Source organism: Dipodomys spectabilis, unplaced genomic scaffold (genome assembly GCF_019054845.1).
Source record: "Dipodomys spectabilis isolate Male_0828 unplaced genomic scaffold, ASM1905484v1 ptg000002l, whole genome shotgun sequence".
NCBI classification, from domain to species: Eukaryota; Metazoa; Chordata; class Mammalia; order Rodentia; family Heteromyidae; genus Dipodomys; species Dipodomys spectabilis.
The window spans coordinates 2,315,296-2,340,858 of record NW_024870679.1 but is presented as its reverse complement, the minus strand read 5'-3'; the positions used below and the strand labels follow the sequence as shown (position 1 = coordinate 2,340,858).

Sequence of the window (25,563 nt, the reverse complement as noted above, 5' to 3'; positions counted from 1 at the left end):
AGGAACATGAGAAAAATGCAATGCTACACCACTTTCACATAAGAAACTTGAACATCCAAATTGCGGTATCCTGGGGGACTCCTTGAACTAATCTACAAATACAGAGGGATAACTATATAGCCATACTATGGAATATTGTTCGGCATTAAGTAATGAAGGATTGACACATGCTACAGCACAGATAATCCTTGAAAACATTAGGCTAAGTGAAAAAAATTACAAAAAAAAATGATCCCAAGAATATGAAATGGAAACCAAGTGTTGCTTAGGTCAAGGGGGAAAGAAAATGAGTTGACTGTTAATGGGCACAGGCTTTGTTTAGGGATGGAAAAAGTGTTGTAAAGAGAAACACCTCTAAATATAATAAAAAATTTTAAGGGTGAATTTTATGGCATGTGAATTATATATCAATAAACATGATACTACACATACAAAAGAGTTTTTATTTCACTCCTGTTCAGTATTTTATTTACTATTTTCTCTTTTGTAGTCATTGTAGTTACTAACCTCTTATTTCCAGAGATTTGTAAATTATTTGTAATCAACTTACTCTATTCTTTTTAATCTGTTATATAACCTTAAACTCTTCTAAATAAGAATTACCTAGAAAGAAAAACACATGCTTCTACTAAGAAAAACTATACTTTGCAGTTTGAGATCAAATGTGACTATTGTTAAGATCTACCTTTCATACAATCTAACCAAAAAAGAAAAACAAGAGCTGCTACCTAACATCATTCGAAAACCAAGTACAACATCACCAAATAGCCTGAATTCCAAATACCGTTAGGGATTACATAACATAACTTTGCAAAGAGAATTCTAGAAAGAGGACCTTTCACTCTTGAGGAACAATTGAATACTCAACGCTGTCATTTGTTTTGAGAAACAAATGTCAATAATGGTAAGTAGAAGATACTATCATTTTATGAGTATGACTGAGAGAGTATAACCTCAATGGTAAAGTCGATTTATAGCTAGTTTCCTTTCCTGGCTTGTAGAATTTCAAAATACAACAATTAATTATTGTTGGAGTAACACCTAGCAATTTGGTTAAAGATACAACAACAGAAACTGTACAAATATTTAAACTTTGGGAACTGTAGTTAAAGTAATAGAAAAATATTAACTCTTTCCACAAAAAAAGGTATCTAATGGTCCAGATACCCCATGTAGTTTATTCATAAGTCATGTGAATCAACAACATTTTCTGTATTCCTTAAAATTTTGTAATACATAAAAAGGTTTTGTATTCAAAGACACTTTCAAAATGCACCTGTAACTAACTTGGTTTCAGTTACCCACAGTCAACTGCTGTCCAAAATATTAAATAGAAAACTCTAAAAAAGTTTCCTATGTTTTAAAATATATGTCATTAGTGTGATGAAATCTCTCAATGTCCTGCTTAGGACATTAATCATTCTTTTGTCCAAAGTATCCACACTGTATACAATACCTGCCCATTATTCACTTAAGTAGATGTTTGGGGTTACTGAAGTTACTATCATATTATTACAACATTTATACAGAGGATTCAGTACTGTCTCCAGTCTTTTAAGTATATGACATTATTTTTGGTGCATCTTCTTACGCATTTCTTCAAGAGCGGCTTCTTTCTCCTTCAGTACTTGTTTAAGCCTTCTGATTTTTTCATCTCGGATGGTTTCTTCCAGTTCTGGTGGTGTCACTGGGAAAACATCTTCAGTGTAATTTTTATTAAAGGAATGACTCTGTTCAAAAGCTACATTAGGACTCATTATTTCTTTCTCCTGCTTCTCAAAGGAGCAGTGTTCAATCTCTGCACTTTTTTCTTCTGAGGTTTTTCTGTGGCTTGTGACAAAGTCACGTTGTAACGCATCTGAAGCTGGCAAAATACTGCTAACGGTTTGGGAACTGGTGACATCAATTCCTCCATTTATGACTGCATTAAATGCATTCTTGGTTTTTCTCTTCTTTGTGTGATCCATCTTAACTGTTTTTGCTTTCCTTTTCTTACCAAAATTCTGTTGCCATGTAAAGATTCAAGAACAAGGAATGTTACTACCATATATTTATTTATGTATAAAATGTGCTCTCAAAATTAACAAGTTTGCAGATACATATATCTAGTGATTAAAGTTGGTTCAATGAAATTGAAAGGGAAAACAAGGGAAGGGGAGATATTATCCAAAAGGAAATGTACTCTTTGCCTGACTTATGTAACAGTAACTCTACATTTTCAAATAAAAATACTAATAAAGAAAATGAATTGTAATATCCTAATTATATTTGTGGTGAACAAGCTGCTAAAGTCAAGTATTAGAAGCTGTACTGACTTACTACCATCAACATAAAATGAAGCCTGTGAAGTATGTGAGAATTCAAAGTAGGCACACGCAGAAATTTTTCACTGGCAAAGGTTAAAGTTCAGAATTCCAGATGATAGTGTAGTAAGTAAATGACAATAGGTAAAATTACAGTGGCATTTCTTTCCGTTATGATTAACCATATGGGTTACTTAAAAATATGCAGTTAATACTGCAATAACCACCTACATGTTTGCATTTTAGATTAGAATTAGATTATAATTCTTCAAAGAATATGTTAAAATGCACAGGGCACTTTCATAAATATAGTAGACAAAAATAGGTGAATTAAAAACAAAGCAAGTTTGTTCTTTAAATGACTACATATTCTCTTATGACGAACAATAGAGAATGAAGTTTGAAAAGCAGATGTTTGCATGAAGTGAAAAGCTCACTGCTGCCAATCCTTCCAGGATGGACACTGTGTCGTATGTTCAAGCTTATAACTATACTAGTTATAGAACTGCAGTCACATGTTAAATCAACAACTTAAATTAAGTGGGGCTACATTTTTATCTGTGAACATAGGCTTCTTTTTTAACAGTTTTCCTATAACATATATATTTGCCAATCTGGTAACTAACAATCATCATTCACACAAATGCACAAGGCTAAAAAAGCATTTTACCTGTTTTCTTTCTTCTTCCTTTACCACAGACTCTGTCTCTTTGTGAACATTATTTTGCACCAAACTACTAAAGGAATGAAATCCTTTTCCAGAGCCCAGATGGTCAGGAATTCGAGTAAGGCATACTCTCAAATCCTTAGTGAGACCAAACATCTTTTTAAATTCAGCATCATTCTTCAGATATGGTGCCTTATTACTGCTTCTTTGAGAATCTTTCTTGTCATTTCTTCTTTGAATACCTTTTTCTATTGTTGAGGCCATTTCATTCTGGATCTGGAAATTTAAAAAACACACACAATACTGCTAATTACACAAGTTATTTTATCTGACAATTAAATAATCAATCTGCTGCAAAAGTATACATCTTGCTTTAAGGTCTGTATTACCTTTACCTAAAACCACACTGAAAAAACTGAATTTAGCTAAATACAAACTCAAACCACTCTCCTACAATTTCTCTTTAATTTGATGTAACATAAAATAACAAGTAGTCCATTCTCAAACAACTGAAATGAGAAAAGAAATTAATGACAACCTAAAAATAACCTAGTTGAGGATGTGATTCATGTCTGTAACTCCAGCACCTAGGAGACAGAGGCAGGAGGACTGAGAAATTGAAGCCAGCCTGGGCTACATATCAAGATCCAGTCTCAATAACAAAATAAAACACCAAATTATAATAATCTTTAATATTATTTAGAAACAGTCTTCCAGAAAATTCATTTCTTTAATTGGCTTTGTACTTAACAGAATTGACCCCCTTATATCTCTGTAGTGCAATGAATTCTGAAGTGAAGGGGAGAAATGATGACAATATTAAGGGGGCATCTAAAGAAGCAAGGAAAAAATGGGTACAAACGTTTAGTAATAACCACATATACATCTTATAAAAAGGGTAACTTATGTATATATTAAGAATTGGATAAGAAGTCCGAAAGAAATAAAGGGTAGAAAAAGGAAAAATAAACTTACCTATAAGAGAAAAAATAAACTCAGAAAAAAAGAAACCCAAACAACATTCACAAAAGAAAAACACCAAAGACACTGATAATATTCTCTTTTCACATATGACTGAAAGGTACATACAAGCCACAACACCTAAAAATCAACGAAAGAAACCCTCAAATCAAAAATAGTCCAGCTGCTCTACATGTATAGTATCAATTTCTTCACATAACACACAAGCTATTAGATACATATTTATATATATATATATATGCACATACATGTATGTATACACACAATTTTACTAATCTTTGAAGTCACATTATCCTTCCCCAACTTTGTTGCTCTTTAAGCCCTGGCTGTTCTGATGTTTATTTGATTGTTTTAAAGATTTGGTATGTCAAATGATTTAAAAGACAGACATTGCTTGGAATTTCCCGTTTGTACTCTTCAGATATTTTCCCCGAGGAAAGCTTTGTCGTGTTAAGCATTGTGTGTAAGAGTAGGGGTGCGTGAGAAAGAGCTATTAGATATATAACCTTGAGAATTAAGAAATAACTAGTTTCCACATAGTTATATAAGAATAGTACCCTGACATGGGAAAATTACCTTTGGATCTTGGTCTCTGAAAACACACTGTTGTGAAGTAACAGTTGTTGCATCAACAGAGGAATTTAGTTTCTCTATGCTCTGGATGACATGTTCTTTTCTGGGGGCAGTCTGTCCTGTACTAAATCCATCAGGAAAAAATGGCATTGTAAATAAAGTCTTACTCTGTTTTAGGCAGTTATTGGATTCTTTCATATTATGTGGGTTTGTGGTAGACAGAGATGGTTTCTCCACCTTTTTATTCTTCTCTGTCCTTAGATTGGCCATGGAAGAAAGCTGAGTATTTGAAAATGAGTTTGTCTCCATCTGGAAGGATTTACTTTTAGCCAAAACAATATTTACAACCTCTCTGGATATATCAGTGACTGGACTTGAACTCACTACCCGTGATTTCTCTTTTCTTAGTGGAATACCAGAAGATATGCCATTCCTTTGGTCAATTTGTGATGGTAGAACATCTGTGCCCTTTTTAGCTAACAGATAGACTTTCCCATTAAACATTACCAAAGCATTATCTTTAATAGGCACACTTTGGGGCTGTGCCCCACTAGGACCAGTGGTACTCAATGGAGTCATATTTACAGTATTATCTCCCAAACTTTCCTTATCTACAAAGCTTTTTAAAATCTTGGAAGCCACATTATTTGAAGACTTAACAGGAACAAGACATGGAGTATAAGGCTGTAGATTTTCTTGAAAAATCCATTTCACTGGAGCAGCTTGACCACCTTTTAAGTGTGTTTCTGCAGCAACATTCGTTGGGATTTGTGTGGTATTTAGTATCACTGTCTTTGTTCTTTCCTTAACAGGCTTTGGGTAAATATTCAGAAAGTTCTTGGTAACTACACTTTTCACTGTATTTACAGGAGACACATAAATAACTGTTGGTATTTGGGAGGCCTCAACTGTTCCTGGAGTACTTGTAGTTGTAGTTGCAAGAATCTTTTGCTGAACAGAAGGAGGCAAAGATGATGCAGGTACAGATTTCACTTCAGCGTGGGCTGGAATCTGTAAATGATGCCCAGAAGGCAAAACTGGAGACATCGCCATTGAAGCACTTGGGGTATTGACTATAAGGTAAGATGAGTCATTTTGTGTTGAGGGAGGAACAGCAAATGTTTGCATGGTGAGTCCATCAATTTTCACACCATGACTCTTAACTTTAGGAACAGATGAAGTGAAATTTTCAATTCCCACAGAAGTAACTCTACCTTTTTTTGCTGTATCTACCGTTCTTGAAAGAAAATAGTTTGAAGAACTGGCTGGCTGAAAAATGGGCAATTGAACTGATGCACTTGTGGAAGAGCTGGAAATCTGAGTCTGAAAAGTAACTTGGACTGGTTTTCCTGTATTCCCTTTCAAAGCATCAGACATGACTGAAGATTGAACTAGCGGGGTAAAATTTCCAGAAGAATTAGGAATTGGAAGTAATTGCAGAAGATTTTTTCCATCCGAGCCAATCGTCTGAACTACTTGGTACATGCAGCCTGAAACACTTAAAAGAACATTTTGAGTAAATAAATATAACATACTTCATAATATAAACATTTTAAGACAAGTATTGGTAATCATTATTTAAAATTTTAAGATATATAAAAGTATGTAATTTGCTATTTTGAGTTTTTGAAGTGAAATAATATATAATAGTTTTCGAAGAGATAAGCAAAGATATAGTCCAGCTTTGGTTTAGTTACATGATTAGGCAATGGGTATGAGATAGATATTAACAGGTATTCCTAAAAGTAGTAGTCTTGAAGGTTTTACCCTTTTCTCTTAAAACCACTGATATGCTCTTCTCCTTTCCCTTGTATCCATTCCTCTCATGCTTTTCCTTAATCTTAATGAGCAAGACTCTCATTCTACATCTTATGCTTATTCTATTTCCCCTATCTTCTCTCTTTCCTAAATCTATCTTTCCCACTGACAAAGACTCACACATTCTATTATCAATTCTTTTTTAGCTTAAGATACCTCAGGGGGTAATACTTCAGGTTTGCCACATTATTGTACTATATACAACTGAGTTATTCAGGCAGGAACAATTTTCTTTGATTATTGTTTTTACATAGTTAAGGTTTGGCACTAAATAGTTCTTAGTAAAGAAATTAGCAATGCCATAGCAATTCCAGCTAAATAATTTTAAATGAAGGTGGAACAGATGTTTTTAACCTAGCCAATTCCGATTCCCATGCTTATGAACTATCATGTTTACAAACTACAAACTGTCAGATTTTAAGAACACCAATATATATTCATCTTTGTATACTTGAGAACTCTGTATAATTGGGAATTATTTGAATGTAATTCTTTCAGCTCCTATGAGATGCAGGACACATTTCACTTTATCTAGTTATTCCTCCCCTGAGCAACAATTCATAGAGCTCAAGTCACAGCATGAATGATGATATCTAAGAAAATATTATCTGACCAACTTAACTATCCTCGCTTTTCCTTCCTAATCAACCTATATTATAGTATTAATATGTGTTTGCATGTTTATAGACTTTCTCATGTTGAATTCTAGCAACAAAACTGCAGAGTCCATGTTCCACAAACCCAGTATAGTCTTAGATGACTGAAAAACAAATGAAGACGAAAATGTATAGGTAGGTGTGAGCACTGTGACTTATACCTATAATCCCAGCTATTCATGGGAAGAACATAGTTTGAAGTTTTATGAACAAAAACTCAGGGAGACCCAATCTCAAAACACACACACACACACACACACACACACACACACACACACACACATGCACACGCACAAAGCAAGCATGGTGGTGCATATCTATAATCTCATATACGTGGAAGGCAAAGATAGGGGCAGTCTAAGACCAACCCTGAGCAAAAACAACTTGAAAAATAAACTAGAACAATAAAGGGACAGATGTGTTGCTCAAGTGGTACTACTCTAGCTAGCAGTGTAAGACTCTGAGTTCAATCCTCTTCTGCAAGTAATAATGATCATGATAAATAGTAACAATAATAATGACTTACAAGACCGTAAACTGCCTAGAGATGTTTTTATAACTCACAAATATTAATTTTTAAAAAATCAATGTTGAAAATCTTCAGGAAGTGCTATAACGGTCTTACCTTTCTGAAATCCAAGTAACGTAATTAAACTCAGAATAATTTAAAACACTTTTCTGAATGTGAAAATTTATCAAATCCACTATTCTGACTTATAGTAAAGGCATCAGAGAAGCTTAAAGAAGAAAATTTACCTTCATTGCCTGTCCCCTTCCCACAAAGTTCATCTGACCTGGATGAGAACTTTTTCTATATTAATTAATTGAATGAAAATGTACTGAGTGTGAGTCAGGCTTAGAGGCATACATCTATAATCCCAGCATGTGGAAGGCTGAGGTAGAAGACTGATGAGTTTGAGACCTGCCTGAGCAACAGTGACAAAACCCCAAAGCAAACACAAAAATTGACTATTATAGTTCAAGCACCAGGTTTGAAGAATGGGGGAAATGGGTCAATGAATTATAGTATGTTGGCTAACCTAAACACTCTGTATTTGTGCAACCCACAGGTAAGAACAGCTTTTACATTTTAAAGGAATGAAGTCAAAATTAATTTTTTCACATGAAAATTAGGATTCAAATTTCAGAACTTACAGTATTTTATTACTCAATCACCTCATTTTCATATTTTACATATGATTGTTTTCATGATACAACAGTAGAGTGAGAAGTTGCAGCAGGAATCATACAGTTCTTAAAGCCTAAAGTATTTACTATCTGGCCCTTTGCAGAAAGTAAAATGTTTGCTCAATCTCCAGCTATGTCAACCTCTTACAATCCTTGGATACATGATCATCATAGGTAATTATCATTAAATGAGATAAATGATATGCTTGAAGGAGTATTAAAGATGCTTACTTGTAAAATACTCTTTCCAAGGCTTTCTTTTTTTTTGCTTACTCATCCTAGCTGAAGAATAGAATGCTTGCTATTCTATATTCTTTACTAGGAAATGTTTTCACTTAATTGAATACTTAAGTGATCATTTCATCCAATACATCTATAACTCCATTCAGATACATGCTTATATATCCAAACTCTCTTGATATTTTCCTCAATCTTAAAGGCTCCTAAAATTCAATATGACCAGACTATTTCTGCCCACTCAAACCCCAAAGGTTCCTTGACATTTCATTAGTCATATGTCCATATGAACAAAAGCATGTTAATCCTTCTTTCTCTCATCTTCTATATCCAATCTAGTTAAGATTTTTAAATTTCTTTCCTCTGTTCAAATTTTTTCAAACCACTTATTCTAGTCCAAACAAAAGTAGTATCTGGCTTTGACCACAGGAATTTCATAGCTGACTTTTTCATTTCCACTACAGATACCCTTACCTTTTTCATTACATCAAAACTTGCCCTTCCCCAGCTTAACACATCAGTGGCTTCTCACTATGCTTAGACAAGTAGAAAGAAAATTAATTACTTGGGCTGGGAAAGTGGCTCAGTGGTAGAGCGCTTGCCTTGCCTGCATGAGGCCCTTGGTTCGATTCCCCAGCACCACATAAGCAAAAAGAAAAAAGCCGTAAGTGGTGCTACGGCTCAAGTGGTAGAACGTTAGCCTTGAGCTGAAGAGCTGAATGACAGTGCCCAGGCCCAGAATTCAGGCCCCACGACCGGACCTCCCTCCCCCAAAAAAGAAAATTAATTACTTTTGATGCAATGAAAGCCAAAGCGAATTGGAAGAATATTGGGCAATTATAGCAAAAGACTCTTAAGGGGTCAAGTAAGTTCAAGATTAAAACCACACATGGAAGTTGGGTACTAGTGGCTCATACTTATAATTGTAGTTACTCAGGCTGAAATCTGAGCATTGAAGGTTCAAAGTCAGCCCAGGCAGTTTAATCATGATACTCTTAGTTAAAATTAATCAGCAAAATGCTAGAAACAGAAGTGTGGCTTAAGTGGTAGAACATCAAGCATGAACAAGAAAGCCAGAAGAGAAATGAGAAAGCAAGCCCCAAGATTTCATCTCAGTACTAGCACTAAAAAAAAAGAAAAAAAAAGAAAATACTAGAAAAAATGAGGTATCATTTCATAGAGAGTATTTTTTGTGGGGAAATAAGTTGTTGAAAAGATATAAAGATGGCAAGTGTACACAGCTCGTAAGAACTTTGTAAAGGCAGAAAAGACTGACAAGTAACAACAAAGAAATGCTTTTTTTTTTTACAAGATTAAATGTACTGCAACGTATGTTAATATGAGCCCCTACTCTTTTCAATATTCTAAAATCTTTCCTTCATTCTTCATTTGGAGATAGAAATTGGTAATTAAGAAGAAAGAGGAATGATAACTCTTTTTTTTTTTTTGGGTCCGGTCGTGGGGCCTGAACTCTGGGCCTGGGCACTGTCCCTCAGCTCTTCAGCTCAAGGCTAGCGCTCTACCACTTGAGCAACACTTCCGGCTTTTTCTTTTTGCTTATGTGGTACTGAGGAATCGAACCCGGGGCTTCAGGCATTCAAGGCAAGCGCTCTACCACTGAGCCAACTTCCCAGCCCGAGGGATGATAATTCTAAGAAGCTAGAAAATGGGAACCAGAAGAGAGTTGGAGGGAATTGGAACTGAAAGAAATCTGGAGAAATATCTCCTTCCATTGTTAGGAATATTTTAAGTTTATAGCTTTGATGACATAAAGTTGTAAATGTGATCTAATTTACTCATTATGAAAAAGAGTATGTTATCTACTAAAAGTAAGAATAAGAAGATAAAGAAAAAATCTGAGACATTTTACGAAAGAAAAAGCTGACCAGAGAAAATACTAGAGTTGCCAGGTCAAATACTGATGGCTCAAGGAGACAGGAATGACTATGAATTTAGAGTAGTACCAATTTGTGCTCTTCCCTTCTCTGACTAGTAGTACCAATTTGTGCTATTCCCTTCTCTGACTAGCTGTAAATTTTCCCTCTCTGACTAGCTAGTAAAAAGAAGGCACATTGCTGAATTCATCGACAAAAGAACTTAAGGAACTGACAAGAACAAATGAAATGGGATTCAAACTGGCTTAGAAGAAAATAAAGAATGAAAGGATAGAGAGGAAATAAAGGTATTTATTGGTTTTACAGGCTAGGACTGGGGACATGTAGCTCAGTGGTAATGTATTCTTAGTATGTCCTGTGTTTAATCCTCAGCACCAAAAAAATTTTAAGTCACAGTATGACTAAACAAGCTAGAAATTAGAAAGCAAGGCATTTACAGAACAAGATGCCTGAAATGATCATTTCGTAGTTGCAGTAATTTTGTATGAAACAGACTGCAAAAATTGATAGCTGAAACAGAAAATGTAAGGTGACTGGGTAAAAAGATATTTGTACTGACGCTGGGCACCAGTGGCTCACACTTGTAATTCTAGCTACTCAGGAAGCTGAGATCTGAGGATTATCATTTGAAGCCAGTCAGGGAAGAAAAGTCCATGAAATTATTTTGTCCAATTAGCCACTAAGTGAAGCTGTGGCTCACTTTCAGCTTTTTAACCTTGAGCAAAAACACTGAGGGACAGTGCCTAGGTCCTGAGTTCAAGCCCCAGAACTGGCACTAAAAAAAAGATACTTGTACTGAAAGACCAGGTGACAATTATTTGCACAGATGCTGGTCACATCAGATTAGAAAGAAGACAGTGAGCTAGATGAAGTTGGTAAGTGGTGTCAATGAGCCCATAATTAAGAACTGATATTCCAGAAAGAGGTTTTGAAGCCCACTTAGTTTTGCAGCTTATTTTCTTTCCTATAACTCTTCTAAAAAACTCATTTTGAAAGATCACCACCAAATACACCCTTCACAGCTAGGTGTTTATTCTGTCCTTGTTTCCTATGTGCTCTGCTGCAATTAGACACTGCTGGCTAATTATCCTTTCATCTTGACACTCTTCTCTTATAGGGTTTCCAATTAAGTATCCATCAATGACTAATCCACTAAGTCTAACTCCTGATCTTGCCCATCAAGGCATACTTTTAACATTTCAGTTAGCACTGCTTCAACTATTTCCCTCAACTATGGCCTCTGCAATAATGATTCCTAGTTAGAGCATTGCATTCTTATGACCAGTGTTGCCCTCAGTCATCTATTCATGTCTTATCAAATATTTTCATGTCAAAGCCCTCCACTTAAAATCCAGCAAATACACAAAATAACCTGTTAGAAATTATCCTTCCAATGGTGTGCAGTACTACTCTGCAGATTATAAATTTTCTTTTAGTCATCTTTCATCAAAACCATTGTTTTTATTTTCTTCTAGTCATCCATAGCACCTCGTGTGCACGTTTCCAAAAGGCAAGTAGTTAATATATCCCAAATGAGTCAAAAGGCCTAAGAAGTTTTCTTTGTTTGTCAGATTGTACTCAGCTTTTTTTTTTTTAATTCTTTTTTACCTATCTCTTTGTTCTTCATTATTTCAACATCCATTGTCTAGATGAGCCCTCATTACCTGGGCCTAGCACTCCATCTTATCTCAACAACTTTGATGTTTTAATTAGGTTTTTTTTCTCTGATTATAATTATTGACTAGTGTGTGTCCCTGTGGTGGATTCTATTTTCATACTTATGACTTCTAATTCAAGATTTTAGTATTTATCACTGTCAATTCAATTTGACAGAAAATTATATACAATTTGGAACCCATATTTTTAACAATACAACTTCTCAACCTGAAACAATGCTTTTACCTTGATACCAGGAACATTACTTACAAATTCATTAATGTTTTCTACAATATAGGGTTCAAATTCTATTGTCTTCATTAAATATCCACTAGTAACACATACTCATACATATTTCTTTCAATTCTAGAATCTCTAAAAGAACTTCCATTGATACCACTACTAATGCTGCAAGTTATACAATGTCTTCTGTATTGCCAATGTCTTCTGTACTAGCCATTGGTGTGTGTAATACACACACACACACACACACACACAACACACACACACACACACACACACACGCATGCACACACTGGTACTAGGGGTTGAACTACCCTAGGATCCATGCCCTTACTCGACTTTTTTGCTACAGCTTCATTTCAGCCACAGTTCCACTTTCAGTTTTTTGGTGGTAAGAATCTCATGGACTTTTCCAAGTCTGAGCTGGCTTCAAATCAAGATTCTCAAATCTCAGCCTCCTGAACAGCTAGGAATACCAGGGTTAGCCACCAGCACTGAGTCTTTTTTTTTTAATTAATACAATTGTTTTCCCAATAGTACCGAAACCAATACTAAGTACAGTAAATGCAAAATGACGTAATTATGCCATATGCAGTAGCTCACATCTATTATCCTAGCTACTGAAGAGGTTGAGATTTAAGGATTGCAGTTAGAAGCCAATATGGGCAGGAAAAGTCCATGAGGCTATCATCTCCAGTTAACCACCAAAAAAAAAAAAAACAGTTGGAAGTGGAGGTGTGGCTTAGGTGGTATATTGCACTAACCTTGATAGAAAAAGCTAAAAAGCAACAACACCCAGGCACTGAGTTCAAGTCCCACAATTGCCATTTCAAGCAAACTATGTCAATGCTTTTATCTAGTCTCCTTTTGTTTTAATCTTGTCTTTCTTCATCAGTAAAATCCTCCTAATAAATCAGAAGCTCCCACAAAACCTACACTCCTCCAAGTGCATATAATCATTAGAGATTCTCATAATCTGCTAAAGATCATAAACTCCTTGAGGGCAGATTATACCTTATATCTATATCCTCTGTATGTAACAGAGCAAATGAACATTTCAAACAATGCTAGCTGAATTAAACACTACAAATATTTTTATAAAAAATTCCTTTGGAATACAATGGAATTAGTTCTAAAAATTTATCTGAAATACAGAATGCTGAGGAAGATTAGTGATAAATCAGGGTAAAGTTCACACCAATATACTTTTTTTTAGATTGTAAAAAGAAAGCTTTCATATATTAAAATTCTACTAAGATGATATTTTCCTAAAGATTACACATTCTGCTGGCTAATGTCAGAACTAAAACAAGAACTGTATTCAGCATCCTATGCTTTGGTTTGGTCATTTAAAATTATCAACATTTCACCTAAAAAAGCTGGTATACTATCTAAGAAACTGTGTTAAAAAATAATGCACGCAGGCTGGGAAGGTGGCTCAGTGGTAGAGCGCTTGCCTTGCATGCCTGAGGCCCTGGGTTCGATTCCTCAGCACCACTTAAGCAAAAAGAAAAAAGCCGGAAGTGGCGCTGTGGCTCACGTGGTACAGCGCTAGCCGTGAGCTCAAGAGCTGAGGGACAGCGCCCAGGCCCAGAGTTCAGGCCCCACGACCGGACCCAAAAAAAAAAAAAAAAAAAAATGCACGTTAAGATTTTAAAAGAGAGGCGAGCGCTGGTAGCTCATGCCTGTAATCCTAGCTACTCAAGAGGCTGAGATCTGAAGATCGCGGTTCAAAGCCAGCCCAGGCAGTAAAGTCTGTGAAACTCTTATCTTCAATAAACCACCAGAAAACCGAAAGTGGCGCTGTAGCTCAAGTGGTAGAGCATTAGCCTTGAGCTGAAGAGCTGAGGGATAGCGCCCAGGCCCAGAGTTCAGGCCCTACGACCGACCAAAAAAAAAAAAAAGATTCTAAAAGAGAGAAAAGGGAAATTTAGATTATATGTTTCTAATTCTGACTCTCCCATTAACTTAGTTGAGTGACACTGAAAAATCAATTAACCTCTTTCATTTGTTAAATGGGCCAAATAACACTATGTTGACATATGGATCTGTAACCTCTTTGTACTACTACACAATAATAAAGGATAATTATGGAAAGAAAATAGAATAACTGGAAACATGACAGGCACCATTTTCCATTAAATATCCAATTGGGTCTCCAAGAATAAGAAAACAAAATCAGACAAGGTCTTCTGAAAATGTGATAAAACTTTATGTGATGAAAACAAAAAGTTCTATTAAAAGGTCTGGGTAGTAGTCACAGGTCCTTGGAAGGCCAAGTTATGAGGTTCAATTTAGCCCAAGTATTTCAAGAGCATCCCGATCAACATAGTAAAACCCCCTGAATTTTAAAAAAAAAGCCCATTAAATACACTATTTCATAATTTTCAACAATTTACTATTCTAACACTGATATGATAGATTCACATATTAGAAATGGAATAAGAACTCCTGGAGGGTAATGATCATACTTTAGATATTTTTGCAAAATATGTTTTTCTACTGTTAGAAGACCATTTTCCATTTTACTATGATATAACATCATATACAAACATGATGTAATGGGACTTAGATATATCAAGTAATTTATGCAAACTACATGCTCTTTTTTAGCAATCCTATCCACTGCTTTATTTTAGTATAGCCCCATCAAAACGGTGCAAAAAATCAAATGTACAAACTTAGGGTAATGATAGATTTCAGTTAGCTTATGCAATGTTTATCTCTCTCTTTTTCCCCCTCACAACCACACTCACAGAAATTATAAAAGAAAACTTTTACAACAAAATGTACCCTGACACTGAGGGCTGAGGATCTGGCTCAAAATTAGATCCTGAGTTCTGAATTGACAATAAAATCCTACCAACCAAACCAAGCCACCTGCCGAGGATGCAAATTTTAGCTAAACATTTGAAAACAGAATTAAGGGAGCAGAGAAGCCAACTGCCAAATACATGGTATTCTAATTCCTATCATTGTAGAATGCATAACCACAAACTTTTGTTATATTATTTCAACCTGGTGGCTCCTAATTTTCTATTTTCAGCTTTTTCTGATTACTGTGTTCCTTATTTCAGATAATTTATCATTATCTACAAAGAAAACTATTATAAATGGTGGTAACTTACTAAGAAAATCTGCCTATTCCTATTTTCCATTGCATTCTTTTAGTGCAACCCCTACCCTACTTCACCTAGTTTAAGTTGACTCTGAAAACACATCTGAAAAAGAAATTAGAAGAACTTCCCCCCAAGTCCACACTGCCACCCCTTATCCTAAAGATTCAACTCCTTTCCTATATCTTCTCACAGAACCTTGTGCACAATGCCATCAATAAAATATCAGTTCTCCCTCAACCACAGAACCAGTTTTTCATGGGAAAGGGCAACATCCTCTTCTTCAGTCTCTGAACTTAATCACAGAATCACGTACATGGTAAATACTCTATAAAAACGAATGAACTAAACCGTATTTTTTTTAAAAGCTTCTAGATTTTCTAACTGCATTTATAAAATTAAGTTTAGGTTTTACATTTTATACCTAAATCAGTTACTTCAAACAACAGACATTGTATAACACATTACAGAAAAACTTAAAAGGATCCTTAACACAAGAAAAACTCAAACGTCTATAGAAAATAAAATCATTTTATGAAAAAGAATTATTTTGCCACAAAATATATAATCAGAAAAAATAAAAAGCTTAAACTTCTAATAAACTTTTTCTTTTTTGGTCAGTCGTAAAGCTTGAACTCTGGGCCTGGGCGCTGTCCCTCAGCTTTTCAGCTCAAGGCTAGCACTCTACCACTTGAGCCACATTTCCACTTCGGGCTTTTTCTGCTAATGTGGTGTTGAGGAATCGAACCTAGGGCCTCATGCATGAGCGGCAAGCACTCTACCACTGAGCCACCTTCCCAGCCCCACTAATACGATATTAATCATACTTAAGATGTGATATAAATTGTATGTCTGGATATCACATACTATTTGCAACCAGAACAGAATCAAATATGCAACAACTCGCAAACAGCTTCAGAAAGAAAACTGGCAAAAGTGATATAAAACCTCTACAATTTAAGGAAGTAAATGTATATAACTATAATGAAAATAACCAGTGAGTTAAAACTTAAAATGACATATGAATGTTACCAAAATTCAATGTTAAGTCCAAAATGAAAAGGATCAGAAACTGGAAAATAAAAGTTCAAATGCACAATAAGCATCTTTTAAAATATAGTCTTTTGACATTGAAAGAAAGAATACAATCCTAAAGTGAGCTGTCTAAAGTCAGAAATTATCAAGTGTTCCAGGAGAGGTTAAACAATAAAATCAATTCTACTGTTGTATCCATACTATTTCAGCCCTTTTCCCCAAGCTTCTACCCAAAACAACAAAAACAAGCCCTGATGGCTCATACAGTGTGATCCTTGCTACTCAGGAGACTTGAGATCTGAGGATCCCCATGAGACTGTTCCTACAATTAACTACCAAAAAAATCTGGAAATGGAGATGTGCCTCAAGTAGTGGGGTATCAGATTTGAGCAGAAAAGGCCCTGAGTTCAAGCTCCCAAACCAGTAACAACAACAAAAACAAATGTAAAACAAAGTAACAGCAGCAGCACAGGTATACAAGAATTAGTGTTTTACGATTTGCAATACAATAGTTCTGTGGGAAGTTCTTCAATAATAGCTTTAGACCAAATGTTAGTGACAATTTCCTTCTGTTTATCCTTTTAAAGAACTAAAAGCACACATACACAGTAGGAGTTGAGACAGGATAATGTGAGCCCAGGAGTTCCAAGATAACGCATTTCAAAAAACAGAAACGGCCAGGAGCAGGTGGCTCTGGGCTGTAACCTAAGCTGCTCAGAAGGCTGAGATCTGGGGATTTCGCTTCAAGGCCAACAGGAAAGTCTGAGGTTCCAATTAACCACCAAAAAAAAAAAAAAAACAAAACGAAAAACAAAAAATGGAACTGTGCCTCTAGAGGTAGAGTGCTAGCCTAGAGTATGAAAGCTCGGGAAGGGAGGGCGCCTAAGCCCTGTGTTCAAGCCCGAAGACTAGCACAAAATAAGCAAATAACAAAGCCAGATCCCAGTGGCTCACTCCTGGGCTGAGATGTAAGGATCAGAGTTACTGAGGCCAGCATGGGCAGAGAAATCCAAGAGTCATCTCCCTTCACCCACCAAAAACCAGGAAGTGGAGGTGTGGCTCAAGTGGTAAAGCCTAGCCTTGAGCACAAAAAGCTCAGGGACAGCACCCAAACCCTAGTTCAAACCTTAGAAGCAGCACAAAAAGAAAAACAGAAAACAAAACAAAAACAAAAAGAAACCTACCTCCTGTGCAAAAATAGGTACCAGTTAAAGTTGTATTCTTAAAAGCAACTAACATTTAAATAATGCTTTACTCTTTTCCTACACAAATTACTTCACGATTTTTTAACTTTTTTTTTTTTTTTTTAAATCTAGGCGCTTTTACAGCCTAGTAACTGAAGCACTTGGTCTCATAAATACAAGCTAGCCAAGCTATGATTAATACCAGGCGGCACAAATTTCTTCACACAAATCTTTTATGAGTCCTGAGTTAGCTCTCATGCTGTGTTCTCCATTTTCCTTTTGCAGACCTATGAACTAGTCATTTTCTCACTGCAAATCATACACCCCCTAACTATGGAAATACAAGTTATGCTTACGATAACATTTTGCTATCCTATCATCTTGTATTTTTAAAACTCTTAAAATTATTAATAATCGATTTCCTAAACTTACAACGAAAACTATCTTTCTCAAAAATTACGAAAGCCAAGTATCGTGGTGGCACTCCTGTAAACCCAGCACCGCAGAAATGGAAGCAAGATGGTGAGTTCTGGTCCAACTTTGATTAGGTAGCCGCCCTCTTCAAAAAACAAAGCTGTCATCTCAAGTAAAACGTTCCCCTACATAGATACCCAATGAAACATCACAGTTGAACAGCTGCTTCGAATACACTGCCCAAACAGAACTTTTGCATGATTTTTCTCTATTTCTCCCTCATTTCATAAAAAGCTATGCTTGTTCTAGACCGTTTTTTTCTTCAGTTTTCCTTCTCAGTGTTTTTCACACTGAAGGTCCAGCACACCCAGGGCTGCGTTCGCTAAAAATAATCCGCGCTTGCTGGGCGCCGGTGGCTCCCGCCTGTAATGCTACTCCGGAGGCTGAGATCTGAGGATCGCCGGTTCAAAGCCAGCCCGGGCAGGAAAGTCCGTGTGGGTCTTTTTCTTTTCTTTTCTTTTCTTTTTTTTAAGAAAGAACATGTTTATTTTATTGTAGGGATGCTGTACAGAGGGGTTACAGTAAGGTCATGCGTACGTTTCCTGTCGAACACGGTTACCTCTTTTTTTTTTTTTTTCCTGCTATCCCTTCCCTCCCCAACCTACCCCACTTCTCCGCCCTCCGCGAGGGTCTGATCTCCAGAGCTCATCACAGAACAGGCCACAAATGGTGCCGAGGCTCCCGTGCAGAGCCGAAGCCTGGAGCCAAAGGAGCCAATGGACAGCGCCAAGGCCCAGAGTGCAGGCCCAGGAACCAGTAAAACCAACCAAAAAAAAAAAAAAAAGGACAAACAAAAACGCGCAGACAGCGTCGTAGGTTTTTGCCCCACCCCTTCCGTCAGTCCAAGAATCTTCCAGAAGGTCCCTCGCAAAGGGAGTCGGCCATGTTGGATTTCCTCGCCCGTGGAGATCTACTAAGTGGGCCTATGAAACGTGAGATGCGGCTGCCTGGCGTCTCGCGGAGCCCAGCGCCCGGCTGGCGGGCGGGCGCGGCCAAGGCGGAGACCTGGGAGTGGGGACGAACGAGGCCGGGGCGGGCTCCGCGACGCCCAAGCGAGCCCGGCTCTTCCTTCGCAGCGAGCGGCCGGCGGCAACGGGCGAGCGCGGCGCCCGGCCAGCGGCCTCGGACGCGCGCGGCGCCCAGCCTCCGGACTGGGAGGCAGCAGGCGAGGGGCGGGCGCTGGCGGCGGCCCAGGCTGTACTTACCAGTTCGAGGCGGGGCCTGAACTTTCCTCAGCGGAGTTCAGGAAAACCTTCCGCAGGTGATTAGACATTTTTTAGAGAGGTGGGACTGGGACGGCGAGTCCCACACAGTGGGTAGTGTAAGGGCGAGATTTGCGACCGCGCCGGGAGCAAAACGAGAGAGAGCTGCCGGCTGCACTTGATCACGCAGAAGCCGTGTGGGAGACGGCGCGGGGCGCAGGGCGGCCGCGGCCGGCGGAGTGGGCGTACCCCGCGCTTCTCCTCCCCTCCCCCCCAGCCCGGGGGCTTAACCACATTGAAACCGGAAGACTCCTTGGGACGGAGGAGGCGTCCTCCCCCCGCTCCACTGGAAGCTCACAGAATCTGGACACCCCGCCCCCTACATCTATGTAGTCGCATCTCAGCCAATTGGAGCGGGTGATGGAGGCGTGGCCTTACGACACGCTCCCTCCGCCCCGCCCCAGCAGGGCTGTGTCTGTGGTGAAGACGGCCTCCGCCTGATGCTGCCGACCCGGCCCACCGCAGCGACTCTCTCGCTTCAGCAATTTTCAGCCCTGTGGCTTTCTAATCGTCACGTCCGGAGAATGAGGTGATTGGCTGCTCAAGGCCCCGCCCTTATGATGTGGCCCAATCGCAAGTGAAGGTTGCTGTCTCTTCTTCCGGATCAAGGAATGAGTCATAATCGAAAGGTCTCCAGATGCCTACGCAAAACAAAACGGTTCCGGGGTCAATTGTGAATTTTCCTGCCTTCTGCGCTGGCGATCGGTGTCTTTGGCTCCCACTCGGGTTCCAGCGGCGTTGGCAGGCTCGCTACGCTCCTGGCCACGGGAAACTTTAGCAGTCTGGCTGTAGCTGACGGTTTTGTGTTGACACTTGTCTGAATGCGTCTGGATTTTTCTTTCCCTGAAGCTTTACTTTCTACTTTCCATTCCCGTGTTCAAGCCTCGGTTAAAACGCTCCCCTATTTACATACAGATGACTCGTTCTTTAAGGTCTCCTTCCTTATAGAACATCTTAAAATGCCATTGTTTGACCCTCCAGAGGCGAGTTTTTAGAAGTCCCCACAATCCTGTAATTAAATTACTGTCGGAGAATCAGGTGCAGTCGTCTTTAGGGAGTAGAAATTCTACTGGGGTGGAAAATATAGGGGAAAGAGTAGTTTCGAAGGTCTACTTTCGTTAGGTAATATCTGAATCAAACTGTTCCTATTCAGGAAACTGACGAAGTTGTCCATTTGAAGGTTTACTTTGGTCTTTTTATTTCTGTGTTTTAATTGGGCAAGACCAGGACTCGATCTCGCTATCTGATGCTTCCTTTCGCTCACTGGCTGGCGCGCTACTACCTGAGCTATGCCTCCAACCCTATTTTTGTCTTTTAAAAATGAGATTGATTATTTGAGTCCAGCGCCGGTGGCTCACACCTGCAAATCTAGCTACTCAGAAGGCTGAGATCTGAAGATCACGGTTCCAAAGTAGAATGGACAGACTCGTATCGCTAATTAACTACCAAAAAGCTGTGACTTAGTGGTAAATCATCAGTATTGAATGAAAACTCTTAAGGGACAGCACCCCGGCCGTTTGTTCAAATCAAAAGACTGGACACACACACACACACACACACACACACACCCCTAAAAGACTGGACACACACACACACACACACACACACACACACACACACACACCCCTAATGTTATTCATTCCCCTAATTCAATGAAGTAATACTAAAGGATGTCATGTCCTGATGTGTTAACAAATGGTATTTTTATGGTAACGTATAAAAGATTTACTTCAATTGTACAGGATCCTGTAACTGCAACTGGCATTTATCTTTCAGACACATGCCTCCCATATTTAAAAGGGATCATTAAGTGATGAGCCCTTAATATGCACCCCTAATGTTGTCTGGGCTCTGCTCAGCCTCCTGTTTGTAACAGCAGACTTTATTGAAAAAGTTGTTACTCATTTTATAGGTGTGCATTATGTTTGTTTATGTATTTATTTATTGCCTGTATGGGTGCTTGAGCTAAGGAATCTCATGCCTGTTGTTGGGCTTGCTCGCTACCATTTATGCTATGCTTTTAGTATTGCTATTAATTGGAGAAGAAGTCTCACAGAACTTCTACCCCAGCTGAGCTTCCAAATTCCAAGTCTTAGTCTGTAATGTAGATAACATTGCAGGTAATTCATATCTTTTCAGTAAAGCTACCTGTATTCATCACCATTTATTTTAAATAAGACTGTCACTGTTTGGATTTCCTGGGAAGTTAGATCTAAGGATGGGCTTTGGTATGTCAGAAGTTTATGAGAGATCAGTGTCTATGGAAAGAGAGGAAGCAAAATTAGGCAGAATGAGAAGTTAGACAGCATCAGCAAAAGCCCATAGACTATCCCCCATAAAAGTTAAAAAAAAAAAAAAACTGGGATAATTTTTGGAGATTTCTCCAGGGAGGAGGACAACGAAAACATATCCTTTTAACTATGCAAAATCCAAAGGTGGGCACCACTTTTAACCCCAGCACTTATTTTTTTAAATTTTTTATTGTAAAGATACTATACAGAGGGTTACAGTTACATGAGCAAGGTAATGAGTACACTTCCTATGGAGCATTGTTATCCCCTCCATTGTTTTCCCCCTACCATCCCTTCCCTCCCTACCTTTCCCGAGGTTCTTTTTTTTTTTAATTGTGATTAAGTGATTACATAATTCCCAAATTTCACAGTATTGTGGAATAATGATGCTTATTTAAAGTCACAAGTTCATTCTAACTTTCCTGGAGCAAATTGTCTATCACGGTCTATAATATATAACGGTGTACACATATACACCATACATGTGATCAGCAGCATGGGGATATTTAGTAGTGGTTGGACCAGATGAGTGGAAGTTCTTTGTTTCTTAAGTGCTGTTAGTTTTGTCGTATCACCTAACATTTTGGATTTAGCATCCACTTATCAGGGAGACTATGTACCGTTTGTCTCTTTGCTCTTGACTTACCTCGCTCAACATGATTCCTTCTAGTTCCATCCATTTCCCTGCAAATGCCATTATTTTGTCATTTCTAATGGCTGCATAATATTCCATTGTGTATAGATACCACAATTTTTGGATCCATTCATCTGTGGTGGGGCATCTGGGTTGTTTTCATATCCTAGCTATTGTGAACAGTGCTGCAATAAACATGCAATAAACATGTCCTTGTATATTGGTTCCTGTTGTTCAGGGTAGATGCCTAGAAGTAGTATGACTGGGTCGTAAGGAAGGTCAATCTTTAGCTTTCTAAGGACCCTCCAGACTGCTTTCTAAAGTGGTTGTATAAGTGTACATTCCCACCAGCAGTGTAATAGGGTTCCTCTTTCTCCACATCCCATCCAGCATTTGTCATTGGCTGATTTGTGGATGTGTAACCCCAGCACTTATGAGGCTCATGCAGGAGAATAATGAGTTTGGAGCCAGTCTGAGCTAACTAATGAGTCCAATTTGAATCACATAGCAAGATAGCAATGGGTATAGGTTATGATAAAGAAGAGTTAATGTCCTTGGATAGGAAGGATCTTTTAACCAAGGCTATTATTCCAAGAGACTGATATGTATTTATTAGCAGCACTATCAGTAATTGGAATAATAAGACCTTCATCCCTGATAATTCTGGGAGGTAAAGCATAGCATCCATTGTGCCCTTTAAACTACTCACACAGCAGCTTAGTGCAGTTCATACTGTTGGCCCCATACTTACTCAAAATCATTACTCAACAGTGGTAATTATTTCCTCACTCTTCAGTGTCATTGGTAATGTAATGATTTTCTCTGACCTGTTTTTCTACTTCTCTTTTACGCTTCACCCCTCTCTTTTCATTCCTGAAATAAGGAACTTCCTTAAATTTTGGTCACCAATCCTTATTTTCTCAAACTCTCTTGTCTCCCTAAATTATTCAATCTATGCTCATGACTTGAATTACCACCTCCAAGCCCTTTATTATCTTACCAAATTCATATGTGGATGATGATGTTCTAAGAGCTTTGTGAATACTAATGTAATTACTCCTAACAGATAGGAAATAATAATTACATACAGATGGAGACACTACCCTTGAGCCAAATAACTTCTAGAAGTCACACAGAGTACAGACATGTACTCTTTTTGTTTTAAATATATTTTTATTGTGAAAATACTGTACAGAGGAGTTAAGATAATGAGCACATTTCATATCAAGCATTGTAGCCTGCTGCTTTGTTTCCCCTTCCCATCCCTTTGTATCCTCCCCCTCTCCCTGTCTCCCCCCCACCAAAGTTGTAAAGTTCGTTTTTCGACATAACGACTTGTACATCTCATTGTTGCAGTGGGTCCTCCTGTATCCCTGTTTTAACAATTTGTTTTTTCCCTTCCCATCCACATATACCAACATCATATATAGTGAAAGCAGGGGTTGTACCATGGGGGAGGGACATACAAGGAACATGTACTCTTTACCTGACTTATGTAACTGTAACCCCTCTGTATACCACCTTTATAATATCAATTAAAGATTTTTTGTAAAAAGTTTATATTTTATGGCCACCATAACATACATACACACACACATAGCTGAGAATTTCAATCTCTAGGACAATTGAAAGATGGCTTCAACTTGCAAGTGTGTAAGGATTTTATACTCTAAATCTAAGTGCCACTAGGAAGGTAAAGGAAATCATTTAATATTTTTCTGTATCACCTTTATACTCAATGTATTAATTCAATTATAAAACCTTGAAAAAAAACGTCGCAAATTAAATATGTGGTAAACGAGAGAAGAGAAATGCTATTGTAAGGTATTACAAATGTTTTGAAGTCACTCTGGATGGAATGTAAAGATTGTTATAAAGCAATAACCAAAAATATTACAAGGAAACAAACACATAAATTTAAAAAATATGTATAAAGTAAAAATGTGATTTTGCAACATCTCAATAAAGAATGGCAAGAGAAAAGCAAATCTATTTTTAATGTAAAACTTATTTCTATAGAATTTAAAAATGAAAACTGTCAAAGTATATATAGGAAAATAGTATCATTTAGTAGTATCTTATTTTATAAGGGATATATCCCAAAATCCTTTCTCTCACCTACTTTCTGGATTCAGGATTTAAACTCAAGACCTTAGGCTCTTGCTTTTACTTTTCACTCACAGCTAATACTCAACCTCTAGAGCCACACCTTAAAACCAGCTTTATGTTTTTGCTAGTTAACTGGAGATAAAATCTCTGTGAGTTTTCTGCCCAGACTAGCCTTAAACCTCAGTCTTTAGAATTCTGCCTTCTGAGTAACTAGAATACAGATGTGAGCCATTGTCCTGGTTTCTCTGTTTGATTCTTATGTGCCGTTTGTTTTCTGTACAATAATAACTAATGAACTGTTATACTCATCTTATTATAATGTTTTATTACCTTTCTTTCAACTTATTTATATTTTATATCTTCCCAATTTTAATACTTATTCTATGGGTATAATTATAATGTAATATTATGGGTATAATTATAATTTTAGATACTATTTTCTTGATTTTAAATATTAATATTCTCTGATCTAGTCTTTTTTTGTGTGTGTGAAAATACCGTATAGAGGGGTTACAATTACATGAGCAAGATAATGAGTACATTTCTTATCAAGCATTGTTGGCTCCTCCTTTGCTTCCCCTTGCCATCCCTTCCCATCTCCCACCCCCGCCTCCCCCCTGTACCCCCCCCAAAGTTGTAACGTTCATTTTTCGACATAACAACTTGTACATCTCATTGTTGCAGTGGGTCCACCTGTATCCCTATTTAAACGATTTGTTTTTTCCCTTCCCCTCCACAAATTATACCAACATCAAATACAGTGAAAGCAGGGGTTATACCGTGGGGGAGGGACATATAAAGCAACAAAGAAATCATAGATATGTTAGAAACAATCGCATGAAAGAAAAAACATTTGAATACTTATCTTGGGGTTCATTTCACCTAACCTCTGGTCTATTCTTATTGTTTACTTTTTAAATTGTGTCATTTCCCCCTATTTATATGATATGCCATAATTCTCAGGAAGGTGCTGGCTTTTATATTTGAAAATTTTTAAGGGCTGATTTGAGACATTAGAGGACTTATTCGTTTCAGGTTTAGTAGTTTTGGAAAATGTCTTCTGCATCTGGGGATTTCAACCAAAAGTCCATGTTGAATTAAACAGCCTCACAATAGCCAGCTTTGAACTCCAATACCAGTCCAATCAGAATAACATGATTGTAAAAGTACAGTTTCGGCATGTATGTTAACAGCCTCATTTGCTGTTTTTTGCTGAATTCACTGGATTCCTTCCTCTTGGA

At 37.6% G+C, this 25,563-nt stretch overlaps 1 protein-coding gene across 2 annotated transcripts; it reads right to left on the bottom strand.

Moving 5' to 3' along the window:
- Positions 1–429: 429 nt before the first annotated feature.
- Lrif1 (ligand dependent nuclear receptor interacting factor 1) lies at positions 430–19,523 on the bottom strand. Of its 2 annotated transcripts, XM_042682876.1 has the most exons (4): positions 19,232–19,523; positions 4,528–6,022; positions 2,974–3,246; positions 430–2,003 (listed from the first exon to the last, which is right to left on the bottom strand). In XM_042682876.1, exons 1-4 carry the CDS (start codon positions 19,297–19,299, stop codon positions 1,569–1,571), a joined length of 2,271 nt encoding a protein of 756 aa, XP_042538810.1. In that variant the 5' UTR covers positions 19,300–19,523; the 3' UTR covers positions 430–1,568. The 2 variants fall into 2 exon arrangements, with proteins under 2 accessions (XP_042538810.1, XP_042538819.1); XM_042682885.1 differs by lacking the exon at positions 4,528–6,022 and having other exon boundaries at positions 19,232–19,507.
- Between the last annotated feature and the right edge of the window lie 6,040 nt (positions 19,524–25,563).